Raw genomic sequence first — 22958 nt, 5'->3', positions numbered from 1 at the left:
CTTCGTGCCACGCTATGAGCTTGTATATCTGCTATATCTGAATAGCCAAAGCATAAAATAATGGTTAAAGGGGTTAAAATCTAAAATGACACAGATGCTTTCCCGGTTTGAATGGGTTAATTGGCAGAGAGCAGTCGGCACTCCCATTGGCACTCTGTAAGCAAAAGGAAATAATCTAATAATTATGCCCGGAGCAGAAATTAAATGTTTGATGAAATTACACTGGATGCTATAAAAACACACAGCTTGACTTTAGCCCGACAGTGCAATGCAGCTTGACATCTCGGCATGGAGTTTTACTTTACTTTGTGGTTGTGTGTGGATTGTGTGGAAGACATTCAGAAAGCCTTTTGGAAAAAACAGCAAGCTTTTCAGCACTTCTGTTCTGCTGTGCGTGGATTAAAGTTCTCAGTCATTTGGATTCCATGGAGTCTACCATGTCATTCTCTTGGCTAACTCTTGGCTTTCTCTAAAGCAGTGGTTCTCAACCTGTGGGTCGGGGGTTCCCCCAGGGGGGTGGTACCCACATGATTATTTCTTTGGGGGGGCGGGGGTCCGTAGATGAAAGTTAAGTGACAATTTAAGGACATTTAACACATTCTTCAACAAGTTTTTTTTTTTTTTTAAGTGACGTTGAGTGCCAGAGATCTCACCGTTTGTAACGCCACGCTGTTTACAGCTGCAGACTCCACGACGAGCACCCGATTGTAAACAATATATATGCGTGCACGATGGTGGATGGTCCTGGCTAACTCCTGGAACAATAACATCTCTCACGCGAGTCACCATGGCGGAGTGATCTCGGATCGAACGGGACTCGTTTTCCCCACTGTTAAAAGTTAAGGAAATATGGAGGGTTTTTTTTGCAAGGAGATAGAATGGGAGCGGACGGGAGACAGGTTTTTTGGCACGGTGATCCATCTGTCCCTTCCTTCTCAGAGTCACCGTGGGTGATTCCAGAGCTGCGCTAGCCCCCCCCCCCCTTGTGGGAAAAAAATGAAAAGATTGATAACGCGTTTTTTTTTTACGGTTTTGGCACCAAAGCGCTACTCTTTGATAACACAGTAAATCACGGTTTTGGCACCCAATGTGTTAAAGAATTCTCCACTTCCTATTTCTTGTATTTGCAACTTACATCATCCAAGGTATTGGCGGAGATTGACGTGTATTTTAGGGGATTTATTGAAAAGTACAATCTTTTATATCCATCCAAAACAAAATGTTCCTCCTGAGCTTCTCTCAAATAGGATCCTCTTGATTAAAACACGTTACGTTATTACGGTTTCGGTCACAAACCTTTATCGTCCTACTCCTGCGGTTACATCATCTAGAATGAACCTCTTCTCTCACTTTCACTTCAAGACAACCCTGACGTCACTTTTCACATGCGCAATAGCTCTTATAACACTTAAAATAATACTGAGTTTTCAGAAATGTGTCAAAATATTTTCAAATAAACAATGCTACAAAATACCATCACGATATGCACAAAAAAAGACATAATAGTATAAATCACTCAAAATTAGTTTTGGCTTACAAATATCTTGGTATATGGCTGGACGACAAACTTAATTTCAAACATCACATAGATAACCTTGTTGCAAAACTCCGTCAAAAGATTGGCTGCCAAATAGGAATAAAACTAGTTTCCCCATGCTCTGTAGGAAAAGGATTATTGAAGCCACATTTCTATCTGTACTGGACTACGGAGATATAATCTACCGCCTCCACACTCAAGCCTTTGGACTCAGTTTACCACTCAGCTCTGAAGTTTATTACTGGTGACAGCTACAACACTCATCATTGTGCCCTTTAGGTTAAGGTGGGTCTTCTCTGACTGAGAGGCGCAATAATCATTGGCACCTCTTTATTTATAAAGCCCTGGTTGGAAAATTACCACCATATATCTCATCCATGCTACGTCAGAAACCTAGTCACATTCTAACTCGCTCCAGCGATTGGATAGTCCTTCTGGTTCCTTTTGCCAATTCGGAACTGGGAAAGACTTTCAGCTTTGGTGCACCTGAGTCTTGGAACCTCTTGCAACAAGAGCTCAAATTGAATACCCTATAGCATCTATTGGCCATTTTAGGAATTTATATAATAACCGTGCATTACCTGTACGCAACTGTTTTAACTGATTGCTGTTAACATGCAACTGTTTTAACTGTTTGTGTCAACTTTATTGTTTTTTTCTTGTTGTTCTGAAGTTATTTATATGTGTGTAGTTTTGGCATCATTGTAAATGAGGGTCTCCCACAATGATCTCTCCGAGAATCTTAAATAAAGGTTGAATTATTACTTGCTTAGTTTTTGGCTCTTGAATGCAATCCATCAAAAGTAAAGGCCTTAAGGTTTTCTGCATTTTCTACTGCTTGCTTGTTCGTCCGTTCCTTCAGTATTTCAAGAAAAGTTGGCAAACAAGAGTCACAGCTGTTGGAGCAAAACTAAGAAATAGTCAAAGTAGGTTACTCCTTTCACTTGCCAGTGCAAAAAAATGAAACTTTTCACTGATCTCAAACATTTTGCCTCTCCAGCCCAGGAACAGAATTTCGGGGATCGGTTCCTGCATGTGTTCCTGCAAGACGGAGGACCTGTTGCTAAACTCGGTTGTAGTGGCAGACACATTTTGACGGCAGCCGCAAGCCAGAACGTCAACAATGACAGATGGACGTCAATCAGAATCCGGTAGGAATGTGCAACTCTTCTATTGAAACTGACAATAATGCACACACATCCACTCACTGAAAAAAACAGGTGCTGGGCTGAGGTCAGAATCCAAAAAATAATAAAGTCCACACACTGGGTCATGTGCTCCAAGGCTTAAAAAATGTATTTGGTTCCTTTACACCGTTGGACGTTACGTCCAACGGTGTAAAGCAGTGGTTCTCAAACTTTTTCCTGTCAAGGACCCCCAAAATGACACCTGCGGACCCCCATTTGAAAAGATATGCCAGGGACCCCCATAAGAGAAGACTTTTTACGGCTCTAGCAGTGATTTTCAACCATTTTAATTTCAAGGACCCCCAGTTTGACATGCATTAGACTACGGACCCCCATTTAATGGCATTTCTATCTCTGGGACCCCAATTTCTATTGTAAAATAAATGTTAATCTAACTCAGAGAGTGTACAAAATGGACCCTAACGGGTCCATTTGGTTCCATTTGTACACACTCTGAGTTACAGACCAATAAGGGTCCATTTGGTTCCTATCCATCATTTAGCTGGGGACCCCCTGGAACTCCCTCAAGGACCCTTGGGGGTCCCCGGACCCCACTTTGAGAACCAATGGTGTAAAGGAACCAAATACAAATTTCAACTCGTCTATTGACACTTAATTCTCCCAAGTTTCTGTTACATGAACCACTGTAGTGCTTCTGTAAGCGTCCTGTGATTATAATTTAGTGTGTATGTGTATCTGTACGTATATTATGTACAGTAAAATATGTACTTTCTGATCAAATTATTGAAGAAAAACAATTGCTAAAATTGGTCAATTATTGGTCAACAAAACCGATTAAATATCGACAAAAGCAGAGCTTACAGAGGTTTGTCAAGAATCTCATCTGACTGATGACAACAGTAAGTCTAATCCAGCATTATGTACAGTATGCAAGGGAAAGGATGCATATAAAAGGAAAACATCGGAAAACCCTTAAAAAGTATTATGCACTCCAGAAAGCCATTGCCAAAAGTCATATACCACACAATGAACACATTTGGAACGTATGCCAAATGAGATGCTTATGATTACTATAGTGAAAATTGGGACAGTGGGATAATGGCGTTCCATTGGTATTGAAGGACAACTTACTGTTTTGAAAATCGATAATGTGAGGTTACTCAAGGCCCTTGCTACATAACAACAATCACTTTTAAAAAAAATGATAAGTATAGGTCTGGGCAATATAGTGCCTAGGGCTGGGCAATATATCAATATTATATTAATATTGTGATATGAGACTAGATATTGTGGAGATTTTATGTATCGTTATAAGTAAGTTATAAGATCTATTTTGTGAGCTCGTCACAATATCGATAGAGGTATTCTTTTCCAAAATATTGTGATATTTGATTTTGTTCATATATCGCCGAGCTTTTTAAGACCCTCATTTCCCTGTTCACAGTTATCCACTTTGCTTGGATACCATCATAAAATAATCTTCTTATCATCGCTGTCAGGTAGAAACCTTGTATGTCTAAAACAGTTAATTCTCAGGAAATGGGGAAAAATAACCTTTAGTCCAATTGATCCAGTGAAGTTATCATTTAGTCACAAGCTCTTATTGCGCTTCATGGGTTCAATATTAATAAAAACCCACAGACACACTTAACCACTTACATTTTCACTTTCCAAACTTATAAAATAGCGGAGCTTGTCGATCGGAAATGTTCTCTACTTTTGCGCACCAGTCTTGTACAAATGTTATTATTTATTTATTAACCCATTAAGACCTGGAACGTGTCATTTTAGATTTTTTTGGCTATTCAAAAATAGCAGATCTACAAGCGCATAGCGCGGCACTAAATCTGTTACGATTTAGAAAACATTTTTAGACTCGCTTCAGGTCTTAATGGGTTAAAAACCACAACAAGTTGAAATATGGAGATCTCAAGGTTCCTGCCATTGAACAAAGAGCGACCCCCAGGGATTGATTACTTCCTCTTCTTCGTTTGATACCAAAGAATGTAAATGTCCGTTGTATACATTTATGCATGATGGAGTTTCTGGATTATTTTACGAACATGCTTTCAGCCTCTGTACTGCCAAGAACAACTGAATCAGAATCAGAATCAGTTTTATTGTCACATCACAGGTTTACAAGGTAAAAAAGTGGGTGAAATTCGTTTTTGTACATCGTTCCCATCGCAACGTTAATTTCCATAGAAAGAAGAGGGGGGGGGGGGGAGAAGAAGAGGGGTGGGGGGCAAGTGGGAAGGAGATCAAAACAAGAGAACAACAGAATGCCAGACAAGTTATCTACATATTTACAAAGTACCTGAGATAATAAAAAACTAAGGTGCCTGAGCATAACAGCAATGTATGTATACTGTGCATGTTATACTTATACTGTGCATGATATACATATGGACGTTAAGGTGCTTAGAGAAAAAAGAGCACAATAAAAAAGACAAAAAAAAGTTAGTGCGTTATACATGGGATTAAGGTGCAAAAGGTCAGTGCGTGTCCACCTAGGGTGGACTGACCCTAGTATAATCCGCAAGTAGCTCCATGAGGGAGTGCAACAAAAAGTAATTTGTACCTGGTGTAGTCCACAGGTGTGTCCGAGGGGGAGCTAAGTCCAAGTCATTGTCCCTGGTATAATCCACAGGTGTGTTCAGGAAGAGCCAGAAAAGTCTGCACCGCCTGTTGTCAGGCTGCTGAACAAGGCTTATGCCTCATTCAGCATTCTGACAGCAGCCGGATTAAAACTGCACCAGAACCTGGTGGTGGAACTCTTGATACTGCGGTAGAGCCCCTTGCCCGGTCGCGGTCGTTGTAGGGGTTTGAACAGTCTGTGACTTGGGTGGTGCTTGTCCTTGATGATGCGCTTGGCTTTGACCACGCACCGCTTTTTGTACAGTTCCTGGAGCGCTGGGAGCTCGTCTCCCATTATTCGCTCTGCCGATCGCACTACTCGCTGTAGGCTGATCTTTTCTCGGGCAGTGCAGTTCCCGTACCAGGCCGTGACACAGCCTGTTAGGATGCCTTCAACAGAACTGTTGTAATACAGCCTGAGGATGCGATGTCCTACTCCGAGCTTCTTCAGGCGGCGGAGCCAGTACAGTCGCTGCTGAGCCTTTTTCCTCACGTGTGTGGTGTGCGTCTCCCATTTGAGGTCCTCCTCGATGTGTACTCCGAGGAACTTGAACTCGCTGACCCTTTCCACTGCAGCACCGTCGATGAGGATGGGCGCATGGTCTCTCCACGGCCTCCTGAAGTCCACGATCAGTTCTTTGGTCTTGTCGACGTTAAGAGAGAGGTTGTTCTCCCGGCACCAGAGTGCCAGTGAGTTGATCTCCTCTCTATAGTCAGACTCGTCGTTGTTGGCGATTCGGCCTATCACTGTCGTGTCGTCCGCGTACTTTATGATGGTGTTGGAGACATGTGTGGCTATGCAGTCATACGTGTACAGGGAGTAGAGGAGAGGGCTCAGCACGCATCCCTGGGGTGCTCCGGTGTTGAGGGTCAGGGGGTCGGATGTGATGCTGCCCATTCTCACCACCTGATGTCGGTTGGACAAGAAGTTCTGTATCCAGTCGCACATGCTTGGGTGTAGCCCTAGGTCTCTGAGCTTTTTGTCAAGTATTGCTGGGACAATGGTGTTGAATGCTGAGCTGTAGTCCACGAACAGCATACGTACATATTTGTCCTTCAGCAGCTTGTTGTCCATGTGCGAGAGGACGGTGTGGAGAGCCATGGCAATAGCGTCGTCGGTGGATCTGTTTTTGCGGTATGCATACTGCCACGGATCCAGCGAGGCAGGTAGCGTGGAGCTGATGTATTCCCTCACCAGTTTCTCGAAGCACTTGCTGACGATCGGGGTGAGAGCGACAGGTCTCCAGTCGTTCAGGCATGTCACTTTGGCCTTTTTGGGAATGGGCACAATGGTTGACATTTTGAACCCTGCAGGGACCACAGCCTGGGAGAGGGAGAGGTTAAAGATGTCAGCGAAGACACTCGCCAGCTGGTCTGCACATGCCTTAAGGACCCGGCCTGGAATCCCATCAGGTCCGGCTGCCTTGTGGATGTTGACCCGTGCGAAGGCTGTACGCACTTCTCTCTCCGAGATGGTTACAGGGTTCTCCTCTGCTGGTGCTGCTGATGGCCCCGCTTGGCTGCCGCGGTTGGGGCTGATCTCAGGCGTGATCATGAAGGCGTGTGACAGAGGTGTTCTACATCTACGTTCTCCCTACAGAGCGCGCTCAGTGCCCCGATGCGTCAACTCCCCCCCTCGCCCTCACCCCTTCTAATTTCAAGGACCCCCAGTTTGATACAGTTTGTGGGTCGCGGATCCAAAATTTGTCATTTATTATAATTGTTCTAAAGATTTCAGTTGAAAACAAATTCAAACATTTTTTTTTTCTAAAATAATTTTATGAATAACAAAAATATAAGTACTTTTACTTTTGGTACTTTAAGTACATTTTGATACCAATACTTTTGTACTTTTTCCCAAGTAAAGTTTTGAATTCCAGACTTTTACTTGTAATACTACACTGCAGCATTGATACTTTTACTTACTACTTTTTCCACCACTGAACTTCAGGCAACGGTCGGGGCGTCCTCTTCGGTGAGGTGCGACGGAAGCCCAAAATATAATATGCACACGCACACCACCAGACGATGCTCGGAAACCCCCCCCCCGCTGTTTCCAGCTGAACCGTCTGTTGGTGTATTTCAAGTTTTAGTTTTATTGTACTGAACTAGTTCTGTCACCTAGTTCCTGGGGCTGGAGGTCCAATGAGTCTCTGATTCTCCTGGAGGTGAAGTTAACCCATTGATACCTGGAACGCTTCTGTGTCACTTTAGATGCCTTTGGCTATTCAAAAATAGCAGATATACAAGCTCATAGCGCGGCACCGAGTGCCGCGCTATGAGCTTGTAGATCTGCTATTTTTGAAAAATCGAGGGGAAAAAAGTGGGTTTTTCTTTCAAAAAATTGTTAGGATTTAGAAGACATTTCTAGAATCTTCTCAGGTCTTAATGGGTTAAATAAACAAAATTGTTTTATACTATGTGCGTGCGTGCGTGCGTGCGTGCGTGCGTGCGTGCGTGCGTGCGTGCGTGCGTGCGTGCGTGCGTGCGTGCGTGCGTGCGTGCGTGCGTGCGTGCGTGCGTGCGTGCGTGCGTGCGTGCGTGCGTGTGTGTGTGAAATCGTGTGAAAAAATTGCGGATTTTGTTCGTTTCTTTTCGGTTTTTGGTTACTTTATTTCGGGGTTAGGTTAGGATATTTAATTCTTATTTTTGCCTGATTTTACTGATTTATTATCAAAAAATTAACTAAATAATACTGTGCACATACTGTATATTATATATAATTTGCACAATTCCCAGAATTTCCCAGCATAACATTTGGGAAGGCTTAGCCTACCCTAGCCTTCATTACCCGCCGCCTATACATATCTATATCGTTACTGTCAGGCAGAAACCACATCTCCATATTCAAACTTTTTGCGTTTTTTCGTAAATTAATGACCCAGTTGATCATACTACAGTGTCACACAAAAGCATCAAAAGTAGCAGATCCGCAAGCTCGAAATGTGCTGCGAGGCGACTCGGTTTGACCTGGCAGATCTGCAACTTTTGCTATTTTTTCATTTGAATCCTGAAAAGTAACAGTTTTGGACATATGAGGTTTCCACCCGACAGACACGATATGTAGGGGGGAGAGAGAGAGGCACATCAGGAAGAAACACTCTGTATGCAGCAGTTGCCTCGATCCTTGACGCTCACCCTTGCAGACAGCATCTGAAATTTTTATATCAACATCATGCGGCGCAAAACAGGTTTTCACAGTCTATTTGAATGAACAAAAGGATGAGTCAAGAAAGCTTGTTGTCTTGCAAAACTAACAGACACGCAAAGCTGAAATGCTATTGCAGAGTATAGCACTAAAAATCACCTTCATTTCGATGCAGTGCAGTCATTGTTTTTCCATGTGTCCCCAATGTTTCAAAGATATGTCAGTTCCAATATTTCCACTGATGAAATTGTAATTTCCATTATAATATCCAATTATAATATCTTGTGAAGTGAAAACATGTCAATCTGAATGAGTACGGCGGTGATCTCGTGACCCGTATTACATGTTTAATAACTTGTGAATACATTTTGGTGCAGATTGTGCCGGTCTTGTCCAAACGTCTGATTGAATCCCTAATACTCCCCGTTGCAAAGTGGCTAATTGTGTGCGACCTCCATTCTCTGGGATGTCAATTGAGGTTATCAAGTGTGGTTAACCCGTTAAAACCGGGAACGTGTCTGTGTAACCACTTTAACCATTATTATATACTTTGGCTATTCAAAAATAGCAGATATGCAAGCTCATAGCGCGGCACCGAGTGCCGCACTATGAGCTTGTAGATCTGTAATTTTTGGAAAAATCGTGAACATTTGTGCAAATCTTTGAATATATATATTTTTAAAGCGAACATTTTTAACTCAAATCTTTGCTTCTGGGGGGTTCCTGGAACCATATTTTCCATATTTTCAGAGGGGGGTCCGCGTATACATATAATTTTGGGGGCCCTTGATATGAAAAAGTTTGAGAACCACTGATTATAGAAACATACGTCTTTTTCAAAGAAACTGTTAGGATTTAGAAAATATTTGTAGAATCCCCAGCAGCAAAGACTTGAGTTACAAATGTTCGCTTTAAAAATATATATATCAAAGATTTGCAGATGTTTTCATGATAAAAAAAAAAAATAGCCAAAATTTCCCGGCCTTAATGGGTTAAGTTTCCATGGCATTGCCATTCTTCAGGAGACTGGCCTCCTCAACAGTCGTGTACATGTACAGCTCATCAGACTGCAGTGCTCCACCTCGCTAATCATCCCCATCGGGGGCATGCGGAGAATCATGAATATTTAAACAAGAATTTAGAAGCCACTCCTGATGGTAAACACAATTGAACGAGCCACATTTTTCCCTCTCGGTAGCAGCTTGTGCCGTGATATATTGCACTTGAAAACAATGAAAACAACTCAAACAGCCTGGCAAAGTACACATACTCCACATAGTACGAGTGGAATGACGCTCGCATCCATTTAACTCAGAATCAACAAAATATGTTTTCTGCAAAAACAGCAAAAGATTTTAGTGGATGGAACAAAGATGGAACGACTTGTATTTGCTCAGGCGTGATATCGCCAGTGGTTTAGCAACCACCAATTTGCTAGATATAAAAAATAATGACTTGCTCTCTTGAACGATATCGTACATCAGCCTGTAGGACATTCAAATGTTTCTCTTCCTTTATCTCCACTTAACGCATTAAGACCTGAAGCCGATTCTACAAATGTCTTCTAAATCCCAACATTTTCTGGAAAAAAAACGTATGTTTTTATATCAGTGGTGCTCAAACTTTTTCATGTCAAGGACCCTCAAAATGATATGTATTTGGCCGCCGACACCCAGCTCAAAATATTTAGTTTCCAGGGACCCCCAGAAGCAAAGATTTGAGTAACAAATGTTCGCTTTAAAAGAATATTTATTCAGAATTTGCACATTAAGATTTGCACACATTATCACAATTTTTCAAAAATAGCAGATCTGCAAGCTCGTAGCGCGGCACCGCTTGTATATCTGCTATTTTTGAATAGCCAAAGTGTAAAATAATGCTTTTTAGCTCAAATAAAAAAATTACACAGATGCGTTCCCGTTCTTAATGGGTTAAATAGACCCTTTGTAGTTTAGCAGGTATGATTATTCCTCAAGAAAATTATCTTAGGAGAGACCAACTCTTGTTTGAACCATTTGAACCCTGGCATATTCTGGGGGGTACATTTGCTGAAAATAGCTGATGTACGGTACAAGATGTACGTACGCGCCAACTCAGGTCAGATGTACTAAGTACGGAGTGTTTAAGTGGTTATGCAATTGAGATGTTTAGGTATCAGCCGTCAGAGAAACTCAATGTGCTTCAAATGAAAAACAACAAAGTATTATGAACAAGCAGTTACACAAAGTGCAGCCGTTCTCATCCATCCGCCCACACACAAACGCACACAAAAAGCCCCATCCACGATTCAAATGTTATAACATTTAGGACCCCCCACCCCCACAATAACTGTTATCTCTCTCTCGAGATGTATTTGTCACGCATATACAAATATGTGCAGTGAAATGTTGGTGTTGCATGCTCTGGCAGACTGTGCTAACAATGACCAACATATATAATAATAATAACAAAACAATAACAAATATTTTATAGAAATAAGATACGATGCAAGTAAAAACTTGGCAGCATTAAGTAATAAATTGTAACGTGTTTCAGTGTGTGTGCGCGCGTGCGTGCGTGTGTGTTAAAGTGTAGAATATTCTGAATATGGTTGTGCAAAAAAACTATCACTACTAACTAATCAACTACAGCTGAAGGTCTTTGAATATAAGAAGGTTTTAAGCCTGCTTTTCAATGATAACACAGTTGTAGCAGACACAGTAAAGGATCACGTGGTCTCTTGACCATCACCACATTTAGATGTTACTCTCAGGACCACTTTCTGATGATGGAAGAGCTCTGAATGGTTGCGGTGTGCAGGTCAGAGACGTATTTAGGAGCTAGACCTTTTAAAGCCTTGTAAATAGTAATTAGTACTTAAGCAGTACTTTGAAATCAATTATGTGTCGTATAGGGAGCCAATGAAGTGGTCTAAGTATAGTCGTAATGTGTTCAGCTGTTCGTCTCAGCGAGTACTCTGGCTGCAGCATTATGAATGAGAGGAAGTCTTTCATCAGGCTCGTTCATTTAGCCTCTTTAGTTCCTAGGGGCCGAGTCATCTAATAAGGGGGTCTTATGAGTGTGTCTCTCTGTCATTTTCACATTTCTTTACACACATTTTATCCCACATGTTATTTTAATTTGAGCATTCATTTTATAATGGAAGATAATGGGGCTCTGATCGGGCCTCGAAGTCTTGCCCAAATTTGGAGTCATATGTCATAGATTATGTCAAAGATGACTGACAGGGGGTCCTCAGAGTAACTACAGGGGGGCCACCACGTTTTGTGTGACAGGATTTTTTACACTAACCACTTGAACCCTAGCATCCCTATTCTGAGGGGAACATTAGCCGAAAATAGCAGATCTACAAGCTCACAACGCCTCGCGCTGCGAGGCGTTGTGAGCTTGTAGATCGGCTATTTTCGGCAAAGTAGTTTGGTGTGGAGGAGCAAACCAAGTACAGAGCCAACGGTCAAGTTAAATGTCTGAAAGAAACAAACAACACGAATGGACACAACACTGATGACAGTGCTGTCGATATGTACTGGGGGGGTCCCTGCTTCATCTCTCTCTCAGCTAAGGGGTCCTTGCCCTGAAAAAAGGTTGAAGACCCCTGTCATAGATGACTGTCGTCACAGGCCACATGAAGCCTGAGATCCACAATGGATCCACATGATTCAATTTAAAAATATTCCCTATTAAATGTAAGTGATGGTGATGATTTAGGAAAGACCAGAATCCACAATAACACCCAGATGCTTACGTCGTGTCTGCCAGCAGGCCAATATTTATTATATTTTACTCTACTATTTTCGGCTGGTTCTTCACCTTAGTTTAGGCACCTCTAAATGTTCTATATAGTACCATATATAGCACCAAAAGGGGTTCTCCTATGTTCCCCAAGCCAAATAAAAAAACACTTTTAGTGCTATTTAGCACCATTTGTTTATAGAGTGTAGTCACAGTCATGAGTGAAAGACTCAAATCTCTCTCATAAGATTCCAGTTGGCAACATCAGAAGAATTGATGTTTGATGTTATCAGGGCTAGTGTTGTGGTGAGCGCTCGCCAGAGGCTCAAATCATAATGGGAATTTTCAATAGCCAATGAAAATTGAGTTTGGAACAGAAGGTGTAATAAATAAAATAATCTATGGTGGTGCGATGGGTGAGCCATGTTGTGCCATGTCCCCTGATTGACACCCTGATGTAAAATTTTACTGGAAAATGTTGTTTCTGATTTCACAAAATCAACAATACAATAATCTATACTTGATTTTAATTTGGTTGCATTTTCTCACTGTTGCGTAATATTGTATCACAGGAAATGTAATCAGCAGGACGGTATGTGGTGGAAAAAGCACTCAAACCTTTTACTTAAGTAAAAGTATCAATACTGCGATGTAGAAACACTCTGTTAGAAGTAGAGGTCCGGTAATCAAAATGTACTTGAGTAAAAGTGCAAAAGTATTGGCATCAAAATATTCCAAAAGTACCAAAAGTAAAAGTAGGCCTACTCATTATTATAGTTATCATAGGTCTAAACATTTTTTTAAATCTTTTGAAAGTAGCAGATCTACAAGCTCACAATGCATCGCATCGCGCCAAATCTCGCTCCAAATCTCTTCGCTGAAAATAGCCGATCTACAAGCTCATACGCAGAATTTGCGCCTATTGTGACATGCAGAGAATATGGACACTTTAGGGTTCACGTGGTAAGCTATGGGCTCTTGTGTTTCTTTTGGTATCAAAATATCAGTGGTGGAAAAAGTACTCAAATGTTTTACTTAAGTAAAAGTATCAATACTGCAATGTAGAAGTACTCTGTTACAACTAAGTAAAAGTCCGGAATTCAAAATTTACTTGAGTAAAAGTACAAAAGTATTGGTATCAAAATGTACTTAAAGTAAAAAAAGTGAAAGTACTAAAATGTTTGAAAATAGCAGATCTACAAGCTCACAACGTGTCGCAATGCGACACAATGTGAGATTGGCTATTTTTAAATAGCCTATGTATAAAATAGGGCTAAAGTGGTATGTTTTATTTATATCTGCAAGTAACTAGTAATGTACTTAGTTACTTTCCACCACTGCAAAATATCACAGAAACATATTCTGGTGAGTGCATGAAACGGTATTCTTCTGTGTTCTCCATCATTGTGTTCCTCAAAGACAGCCTGTAATGTGTGTGTGTGTGTGTGTGTGTGTGTGTGTGTGTGTGTGTGTGTGTGTGTGTGTGTGTGTGTGTGTGTGTGTGTGTGTGTGTGTGTGTGTGTGTGTGTGTGTGTGTGTGTGTGTGTGTGTGTGTGTGTGTGTGTGTGTGTGTGTGTGTGTGTGCGTGCGTGCGTGCGTGCATCAAGAAGTGACAACTGCTATTTGTCATAGTTAAATGTATGCAGCTCCATCATTTCATTGTCGCTTATGATTGGAACAATGGTAAAATTGGTCCAGTCCTTTAGTCGTGGGGACTGAAGGTCATCCCAGAGACGTTTTGCCACAATCTTAATGCTTGTGACGAATGTCGAGCTCCTTCGTTTTAATGATGGGGACAAAGGAGGAAACATTTATTACAACTCCCATTTCCTTATGCTTGTGTGTGTGTGGGGGGGGGGAGAGTCCATTTATCAAGCATTCTACACCACATGGAGTATTTCCATTTTTCAATACTTTATACTCAGGTAGCACTTTATAAAAACTGTATTATTACACTATTAAACATTAGTGAGCATTAGTTATATAGTAAATACTAAATGCATCGTGAAGTCATCATTTTACAGCATTATTCATACATTACTAAGCATTAGTAAACTGTTATAAACGTTTTATTTCCAATGAATAACCTAACATTTAATATGCTTAATGATTGTAATAACATTTTCTATGTCACTGCTTCTATCTCATTTATATATGCTTTATATGGCATAGTCTTTATCTTGTTTTATTATTTACTGTAGCACTTTGAGGTTTGTTTCAAATGTAAAGTGCAATACAAATAAAATGTATTATTATTATTATTATTAGACACAAAATACTTAACTAACGATTAGTATATACCTTAATAAATCACAAGTTTGAGTATGAATAAGTCTGCATATTTGAACATGGTTATTAGACATGGTTAGTGAGTGTGTTAATACACATTTTATAAATACATTGTTAGCTAAGTATTTGTGTGAGCCCGTCTAAAGACTATCTATGCCTTATAAAGCATTTACAAATGAGATAGAAACAGTGATACAGAAAATGTCCATACAATCATTAAGCACATTGAAGATTAGGTTATTAATCGGGAATAAAACGTGTATAACTGTGTTTACTAATGCTTAGTAATGCATGAATAATGCTTTACAAATGATCAATTCATGATGAATTAAGTATTTCCTAATGCTTAATAGTGTATAGTTATTATAAAGTACTACCGATTTGGATTATTACAAAACATAATTAACCTATTTTATACTTTTTCTACTATGCTATTTTCACTAATAAATAAAAAACGTATGCACTACTTTTACATGTAGTACTTTAGTATATTTTAATTCCAATACTTTTGTACTCAATTCAAATGTTTAATTCAGGTCTTTAACTTGTAGCAGAGTATTTCTACATTGCGGTATTGCTATTTTTTACTTTAAGTAAAAAGGCAGAGCACTTCTTCCACCTCTTTCACACACACACACACACACACACACACACACACACACACACACACACACACACACACACACACACACACACACACACACACACACAACAAAAGAAAAGCACTGTTGCATCTTTGACATGCATTACTTATAGTCATTTTATTGGCATGACGAGAGAGGACCAGGGAATTCGCCCAAAACATTTCCATAAGCCGCTGGCTACTCAGTTCCCCACAGAGAGCACAGAATATGGCCTCCAGTCCAAATGCAATCCCCAAATGTCAGCCCCGCTAGCAGAGCTCAAAAGACTCTGCTTTTAGCCCATTAAGACCGGGAACGCATCTGTGTCATTTTTTAGATTTGAACTAAAAAAGCATTATTTTACACTTTGGGCTATTCAAAAATAGCAGATCTACAAGCTCATAGCGCGGCACCGAGTGCCGCAATATGAGCTTGTAGATCTGCTATTTTTTTTTAAATCTTGAAAATGCGTGCAAATCTTTGAATGTATATATATTTTTTAAAGCGAACAAATCTTTTTCTTCTGGTGGTCCCTGGAACTAAATATTTTGAGATGGGGGTCCGCGGTCAAATACATATCATTTGGGGGTCCTTGACATGAAAAAGTTTGAGAACCACTGACAGAGTTTTTTTTTTTTTTTTTTTTTTTTTTACTGTTGGGATTTTTAGAAGAATCTTTTGTAGATTTGTAAAATCGGCACCTCGGGCCTTAATGGGTTAGAAGGAGGGCAAAAAACCCACAGAGGGTTATTGAATGAAGTGTCTGCCAGGAATAAAGAGCTGTGTGTTGTAAAAAGGATGTATCAAACAGCCCAGCGTCCGAGCTTTAGAGAAGACGATCGGGCTGTAACCAACTGCATCTTCCTGTGTCTTGCATTGAGCTCCCCCAGAATAATGGATATGAAAGGGACGATCCACCCTGAAACAGAATTTGCATTGTGCTTTTCCAATGAGCTTGGACAGTTAAGTGTATTTCTACAAACATAGACAGACAGCCCCGAAGCTGGATATCAGAGCATCAACAATTCCTTTTTTTCTCTCTCTCTCTCTCTCTCTCTCTCTCTCTCTCTCTCTCTCTCTCTCTCTCTCTCTCTCTCTCTCACACACAATTTATGATCACCACCACGTCACGTGACAAGTCCTGGAGCTGCTCCAGACTGAATAACGGAGCCATTTCTAGGACACTGTGACATAAACCATGGTGATTTTCCTGGGATATGGGTACACTTTCTGATTCAAGGGGCTGGAAGCCCTACATTGAAATACAACCCATTTGGATGTAACGTCTTAAAAAAAATACAAGAAAGAAAGTTTAGTATGAGCTCACAAAGTCAGTCACTAATGCAATGGAGTAACTACAATTTACAATTTAGGCATTTAGCAGACGCTCTTAATCCAGAGCGATGTACAAGATAAACACGAGGCAATACATCAAATGCATAGAAATTGTAATCTAGGATCATAGGTAAACCCAGTCTAAACAGTGTAATATAAAACAAATCTATAATATACATTCAAAACTACAAAATAACATCAGGAGTATTAAGTCATTATGTTCTTATTTAGCTGATGGTATGTTTAATGATTTGCAGATAATTATAATGCCCCAATGTAAATTCTGTTTTGAGATAGAATTTCCTTTTAGTTAATTGCATGTTCTTATTTGTGGCTCTTGAAAATAGCAATGTATTATGTCATGTTCATACAGTTAACAAAATGATCTTCCTTCACCTTGTCAATAGTGATAATAATCCATTTGCCTTGTGATGTTGTAGGTTTTTAAAATATATATACTGTAAGTTGAATTCAAGGTCTAAGCGATCCCTTGTCCATTTTTATTTGCCAACATCGCCATTTTATGTTATACTTTATATGAAGTCTCGGTTCCCGTTACCTATTATTGTTTAATTTTATGCCAGTTTAAGTCGACGTAAGTCTTTGTTATGACAGACCAAGAATTTTCTCACTGGCAAGTCAGGGCTTCTGCTGGTGTTAATGGTGTTAATGTTGTTTCGATGGGCTGTCAGTTCTCTTCTGTTAAAGTGCACAAAGTATGGATTTCATGAGGAATAATGCATGCGTACGGGTCATTAATGATGCGTCTGTAATTCCCCAGATATTTCTCAACGTATATATTCCACACATTGGAAATATCGATGTAATACCTCACATCACGTCTAATATACTGCGTGAGAGAGATTTCAGATCTAAACATGCATTGCATTTATAATGAATTGCTCGTGGGCGAGTGTCTTTGCATAACTTATAGTGAAGAATGATCTAATGTGCAGTACAGTATGCCTCCAATTCAGAGATGGTTGACTTGAGTCACATTCCACCCTATAGGCTCTATGCACAGCAGGCAGTCATGTTGCAGAGAAATTGGGCTTCTTCTTACTTCCTTCACAGGTGTTGCCAATGATACTAATGAGGGCTCTGTTCCATTCTGGTCAAATTCTGAGTCAGGGTGCTGATATTGTGCATTTTAAAAGGTGTGTAACTCTGAGTGTACAAGAGTTACACACTCTTTGCCCCCCAGAATCTGGATGTAGGGCTTCAAGTCATTCATGTAAAAAAAACACACAAAGATTTGGCGGCCTCCCTGTAATTAGCTCTGAGGATCCCCTAGGGGTCCTGGACCCCCTGTTGAAGATCTATGCCATATGGCGACCCTTAGGCCAAAATCTCTACTTGAACACAAGATCTCTCAAAATCTAAAGAGCGGATTGCCATGAAACGTGCTGAGAGCATACATTACGTGCTGTGTGCAGTGGAACCCTAGCCATTTGAGTGACCCCATGCTTCTAGCACCACCCTAAGGCTGAAATGTCAACTTTGCATACAACATCTCAATCTAATTGGCAGATTGCAGGATGAACCGTACTGGTTTTGGTGACCTCATGGACTTTTTCCTCTAGAACTTCCTTCACTGAAAATACAATATAAATTACGTGTCACAGAATCCCGTGCCCCATTTCTGCCACTAAAAATAATGTTGTTTTGTTTTGTTTATTTATGTTTTAACCACAATAGAGGGAACACAGAACTCGCTGGGAGGCACCAAAAACGCAAATAGTTTTTGGTTAATTTAGTCTCTGTTAAAGGGGAATGACACCCTATAGGCTGATTTAGTAGTTGTCCACTTCAGGTGAAAAACTACAGCAGGGTAAAAACATGTCGACTGTGTACTATTAGTACATCGCATGTAGGCGTAAACATGTTTATTTGATTGATGAAAGGCCCAAACTATACCGTTTACTGAGAGGAACCCCTCCCCATCTGATGACGTTGTCAACTGTCTGATTTAAACTCTGCAGGGCACTGACGTGCTCCAAATTAGAGATTAGATAACTTCATCATAAGAATTGTTTGACTAATATCAATGAAATGTGCTATATATCTGAAAAACTGTGTTGAATAAAAATGCATTGTTTAATTTAATATATTGAAAAGAGGATAAGAGAAAATACAGTTGTTAAAAATACATGATTTTTGTGTAAAAAAATGAGAAATAATCAAGGTTTTTCAGTAATTTGACTGGAAATTAATTTAGTCTAAAGAATCGTGATTTGAATCGTATCGTGAACCAGTATCGTGATTCGAATCGCATCGTGAGTTGAGTGAATCGTTACCTGCCTACTCATTATCAATTTGTTTGGTGCAGCTGTGTTGTTTACTAGTCTGCCATGTTTTTAATATGCTGTAGTTTTTAACCTGAACTGGAAAACAAACTACAAAACTCAGCTGGGTTTCATTTCCCTTTAAATACCTACAATGCATCTGGAAAATAAAAGCATGCAGTAGTTTGCTCCATGGATTCTTTTTTGCATTGCTTAATAAACTGCTAACCAATTAGGGGATGGGGTGAAAGGATTAATCAGTTCATGATGAAAATAAATGGGTTAAAGCTGTAAATATCCCTGGGCAGAAATGAAATATAGAAAATACCCATCTCCATCGTAAGCTTTATGCTTAGGAGCGTCACTGACTACAACTTTGCACTACTCACCATCCTTACCACCAGCTCTTCATCAAGCTCGGAGATGCAGACAAACACCTGCATGCTTAAAGGCCATGGGCACCAAAGTATGCCAGTCCCCACACACCATCAGAACATTCACAGACAGACAACACCACAGTCGACAGTCTGACCACAGATGTGATGAATCTGAGATGTAAGCCCTGGCAGCGGCAGGATCATAAATCTGTGGAGGAAGGGGTGGGCAGGTTTAACTTAATCAGAATCGGTATAACTAAAGGACTTCGCTTGGAATTCCCACATCAATGTTGTGGACAAGGCACCGTAGCAGAATAGCAACGCCTATTCTTCCTCTGTATGCTGAACCTGGTACAAACCCTGACTAGCTGATCTCTGCAACGAGAGGATTCTGTCCTGTTTTTTTTCCTTTATGCCCTCCACTGCGAGGCCCTACGAAAGAAAGAAAGTGATAGAAAGCTGTATTGTATTGTCCTGAGGGGGAAATCACTTGTATGCATTCACCCAGCAGATGGATTGCTTAGATGGCTTTTTGATGAGCACGGGCTGGGGAGCTGTTAGGGGTTACAGTAAGTGTCTTGCTCAGGGACACTTCAACACGTAGATGAGCTAGCCAAGGGTTGAACCGTAACCTTCTGATTACCAGATGGCCTCTCTACCCACTCAGCTACAGCGGCCCAGAAGGGTGGTAAATAAAACCGTGTTGATCATCACAAGGAAGTGAGCCAGTGGTCATGCAGGCTATCAGCTCCAGGAGATGAGATGTTCTCTTAAGAAGGCCCAGAAACTCAGCTGCCAGGGACCCCATGAAAGCCCACCCACCCACACCCTACACATCTCAGTGTTAACCTGAGGCCGCTTCTAAAGACGCCTTCTAAATCCTGACCTAAGTTTTCTGAAAAACTTCAAATATTTATTCAAAAATTACAAAAACATTATGCTAATTATTGCGAACGCGGAAGGAGGCGCGGCGAAGCCGCGCCTCCGACCAAGTGGAGCTTACTATGTAACCCTGCTCAGGTTGTGTGTCTGTCTGTGTGTCTGCGATTCTGTCTGTGTTCATGCTCTCATTGGCTCACATGGCCCCATGTGACTCACATGCGTGCACTGCCTGTAAGCAGCCTCCAGAGTGCGCCAGAGTGCAGGAATTTAGACAATGCACACCAGCCTGACACACACACACACACACACACACACACACACACACACACACACACACACACACACACACACACACACACACAGTCAAATAACACGGATTCCAAGTCCGTAAATACACAATATTTTCGAGCTGCGTTCGCTTCCAGCGTTCGCGCGTCTTACTTGTGATATATACTGTACTTAGCAACTACAACCCCAAAAGGGGATAGTTAAGTATAGGGGTTCCCGTCTAAATGGGTTAATTTAACGCAGAGAGAGAGTTCAAATGAGACCAAATGGATCTGGTGTAAGTGCAATGACCAATATCACCCTCCCCGCCCGGCTTCCCTTCCCCGAACACGGGCCAATTGTGTTCGCATAGATGCCCGACAAAGCCGAACAGTGGTCTGTTAGTGAGCTCAGCTGTCATCATTCAGAAATAACACACAGCTGAATTCAGTGATTGACCAATCAGAATCAAACATCCAACCAAGCCGTGTAATAATAAGTTATAAAATGTCTTTGGTATAATTTGTGATGCGTAATTAATTATACACATTTATAATGGGTGTTATTATTATTAGAAGTGCTTTATAATGCATTATAAATGTGGTTATAATGCATTATAGACCCGACCTTAATATACAGTCTTAACCAATATTTTTTAGTCTATCCTAGTTACTTTGTAACACTTAAAGTTGTACAATGCAGAATCACAAATAACGATTTTTAGCAACCTCTGCTGGTCACTACCGTCACTGCATACAATTTCCCTAGTCCTCGATTACCCAGAATTCCATTCGTTTTCACCGGAAGCCGGAAGCGTTTCAAAAAGCGATCTTTTAATTGTTTTATACTATCTACGGATCGTTTCTCTTAGCCAGTGGAGCATTAGTTACCATGAGCTGTGCTTTCTTTTTCTGTTCTTTTTCGATCTTCTAATCCTACATTATCTTAAAATCAGCGTGAGGTTCCTTTTTGTTAATAGCGCGGTAGTTCCTGGCCAAACAGGAAACCGTTGCGGTAGTTCCTGAGGACGTCGGCCACGACGTCATGACGTTGGCCAGGAACGTCATTTTCCCGGGAAAGTCCCCCCTGTACACGTTCAATAGAAAATATATAAATAAAAGGCTTCCGGGGGTGAAATTCACGGAGTGGGTGTTGTGAAACTTTTGCCACTCGCAAAAGATATACAATTTAACTTTAGTTTTGTTGAAAACGTTACCTAGTATTACTTTAATTACATTCTTGACAGCTTACCCTGGTGTTGGCTGAGTACGGTTCATGCCATTTACTTCAACCCTGAACTTTGTAAATTGCTCTGGTTAAGATAAAAAAAAATAATCATCTGCTAAATGCCTAAACAGTAATTGTAATGATAATAATAAAAACGGATAATTGTTTGTTTGTATTTTGTAAATTAAAATATACTTTCTTACCATTGATTGCAATATTGTTAGTTGTTTTATCTGAAGGAATGTAAGTTTGTTTTAATGTCTATCGGTTAATTCTATGTTTGAGGCGCGGATAATTTTTGAGGCTTCTTAATACGTTCGAAATCCTGACAATTATTTATACTAACTAGGCTACAGAAGGCGGACTCTCTATGGATTATTATTCATTCATTACACACACGGCTTTGTCCTTTTCTTCAAAGTAAAACTAGGTTGACAAGATTTATTCCATCTTCTCCTGAAAGCAGATGTTATGGATCGAAAAGGAACTTCGTGGCAAGTCTGAATCCTACAAGAAGCTACATTTTGCAGGGACTCGACAGCCAAAGGAATATATGAATCTGACGTTTGGATATTGTGTTAATAAATATTACTGTAGTCATTGTTTAACCCATTAAGACCGGGAACGCATTCTGTGTCACTTTAGATTTATTTGGCTATTCAAAAATAGCAGATATACAAGCTCATAGCGTGGCACAGAGTGCCGCGCTACGAGCTTGTAGATCTGCTATTTTTGGAATAATCATGAAAATGTGAGCAAATCTTTGAATATACATATTTTTAAAGCGAACATTTGTGACTCAAATCTTTGCTTCTGGGGGTCCCTGGAACAAAATATTTTACAAATGTTCGCTTTTAAAAAATTCACACATTTTCACGATTTTTTTTAAATAGCCAAATAAATCTAAAATGACACGGATGCGTTCCAGGTCTAAATGGGTTAATTGACATAATAAACACTTGACCCTGGTGTCCCTATCTTGGACTCGGTCTTGATAGGAGAACATTTTCAACAAATTTCAATCATTTTCAAAACATAAAATAGGGCCTCCATCGCCCGTTGAATTGTGTAAATGGGAGAATGTGTGAATATAATGCACATTGTGTAAATGGGTGACTGTGTGAACGTAATGCACAGTTGTAAGGTGCTGGATAAAGGCGCTATATTGATGCACCACTAAAGTATCTTGGACAGTCAGTACCTGTTGTCAGAGTATCGATCTATTACAGTACGTCAGTGGTGTAAAGTAACTAAGTACATTTACTTAAGTACTGTACTTAAGTACAATTTTGAGGTATTTGTACTTTACTTGAGTATTTCCAATTTCCAATACTTTTACTTCTACTCCTCTACATCTCAGAGGCAAATATTGTACTTTTACTCCACTACAATTATTTGAAAACTTTAGTTACTAGTTACTTTTCAGATATAAACTATGATATAATGAAACATACATTAACCACTTTAGCCA

The 22958-nt window shown here is 40.3% G+C and overlaps 1 protein-coding gene across 1 annotated transcript in view; it reads left to right on the top strand.

Annotated features, from left to right (window-relative positions):
- eys (eyes shut homolog) overlaps window positions 1-22958 on the top strand; it is a gene marked incomplete at both ends in the record, with an annotated part of 383646 nt that overhangs the window by 304546 nt on the left and 56142 nt on the right. Inside the window, one exon of the mRNA XM_080449567.1 lies at window positions 2538-2688. Coding sequence (XP_080305693.1) covers window positions 2538-2688 — 151 coding nt within the window. The remainder of the gene's footprint in view (window positions 1-2537; window positions 2689-22958) is intronic.

The sequence above is a fragment of the Gymnoscopelus braueri genome, assembly GCF_963280865.1.
Source record: "Gymnoscopelus braueri genome assembly, chromosome: 14".
NCBI lineage: Eukaryota > Metazoa > Chordata > Actinopteri > Myctophiformes > Myctophidae > Gymnoscopelus > Gymnoscopelus braueri.
This window is presented reverse-complemented; position numbering and strand designations above follow the sequence as displayed.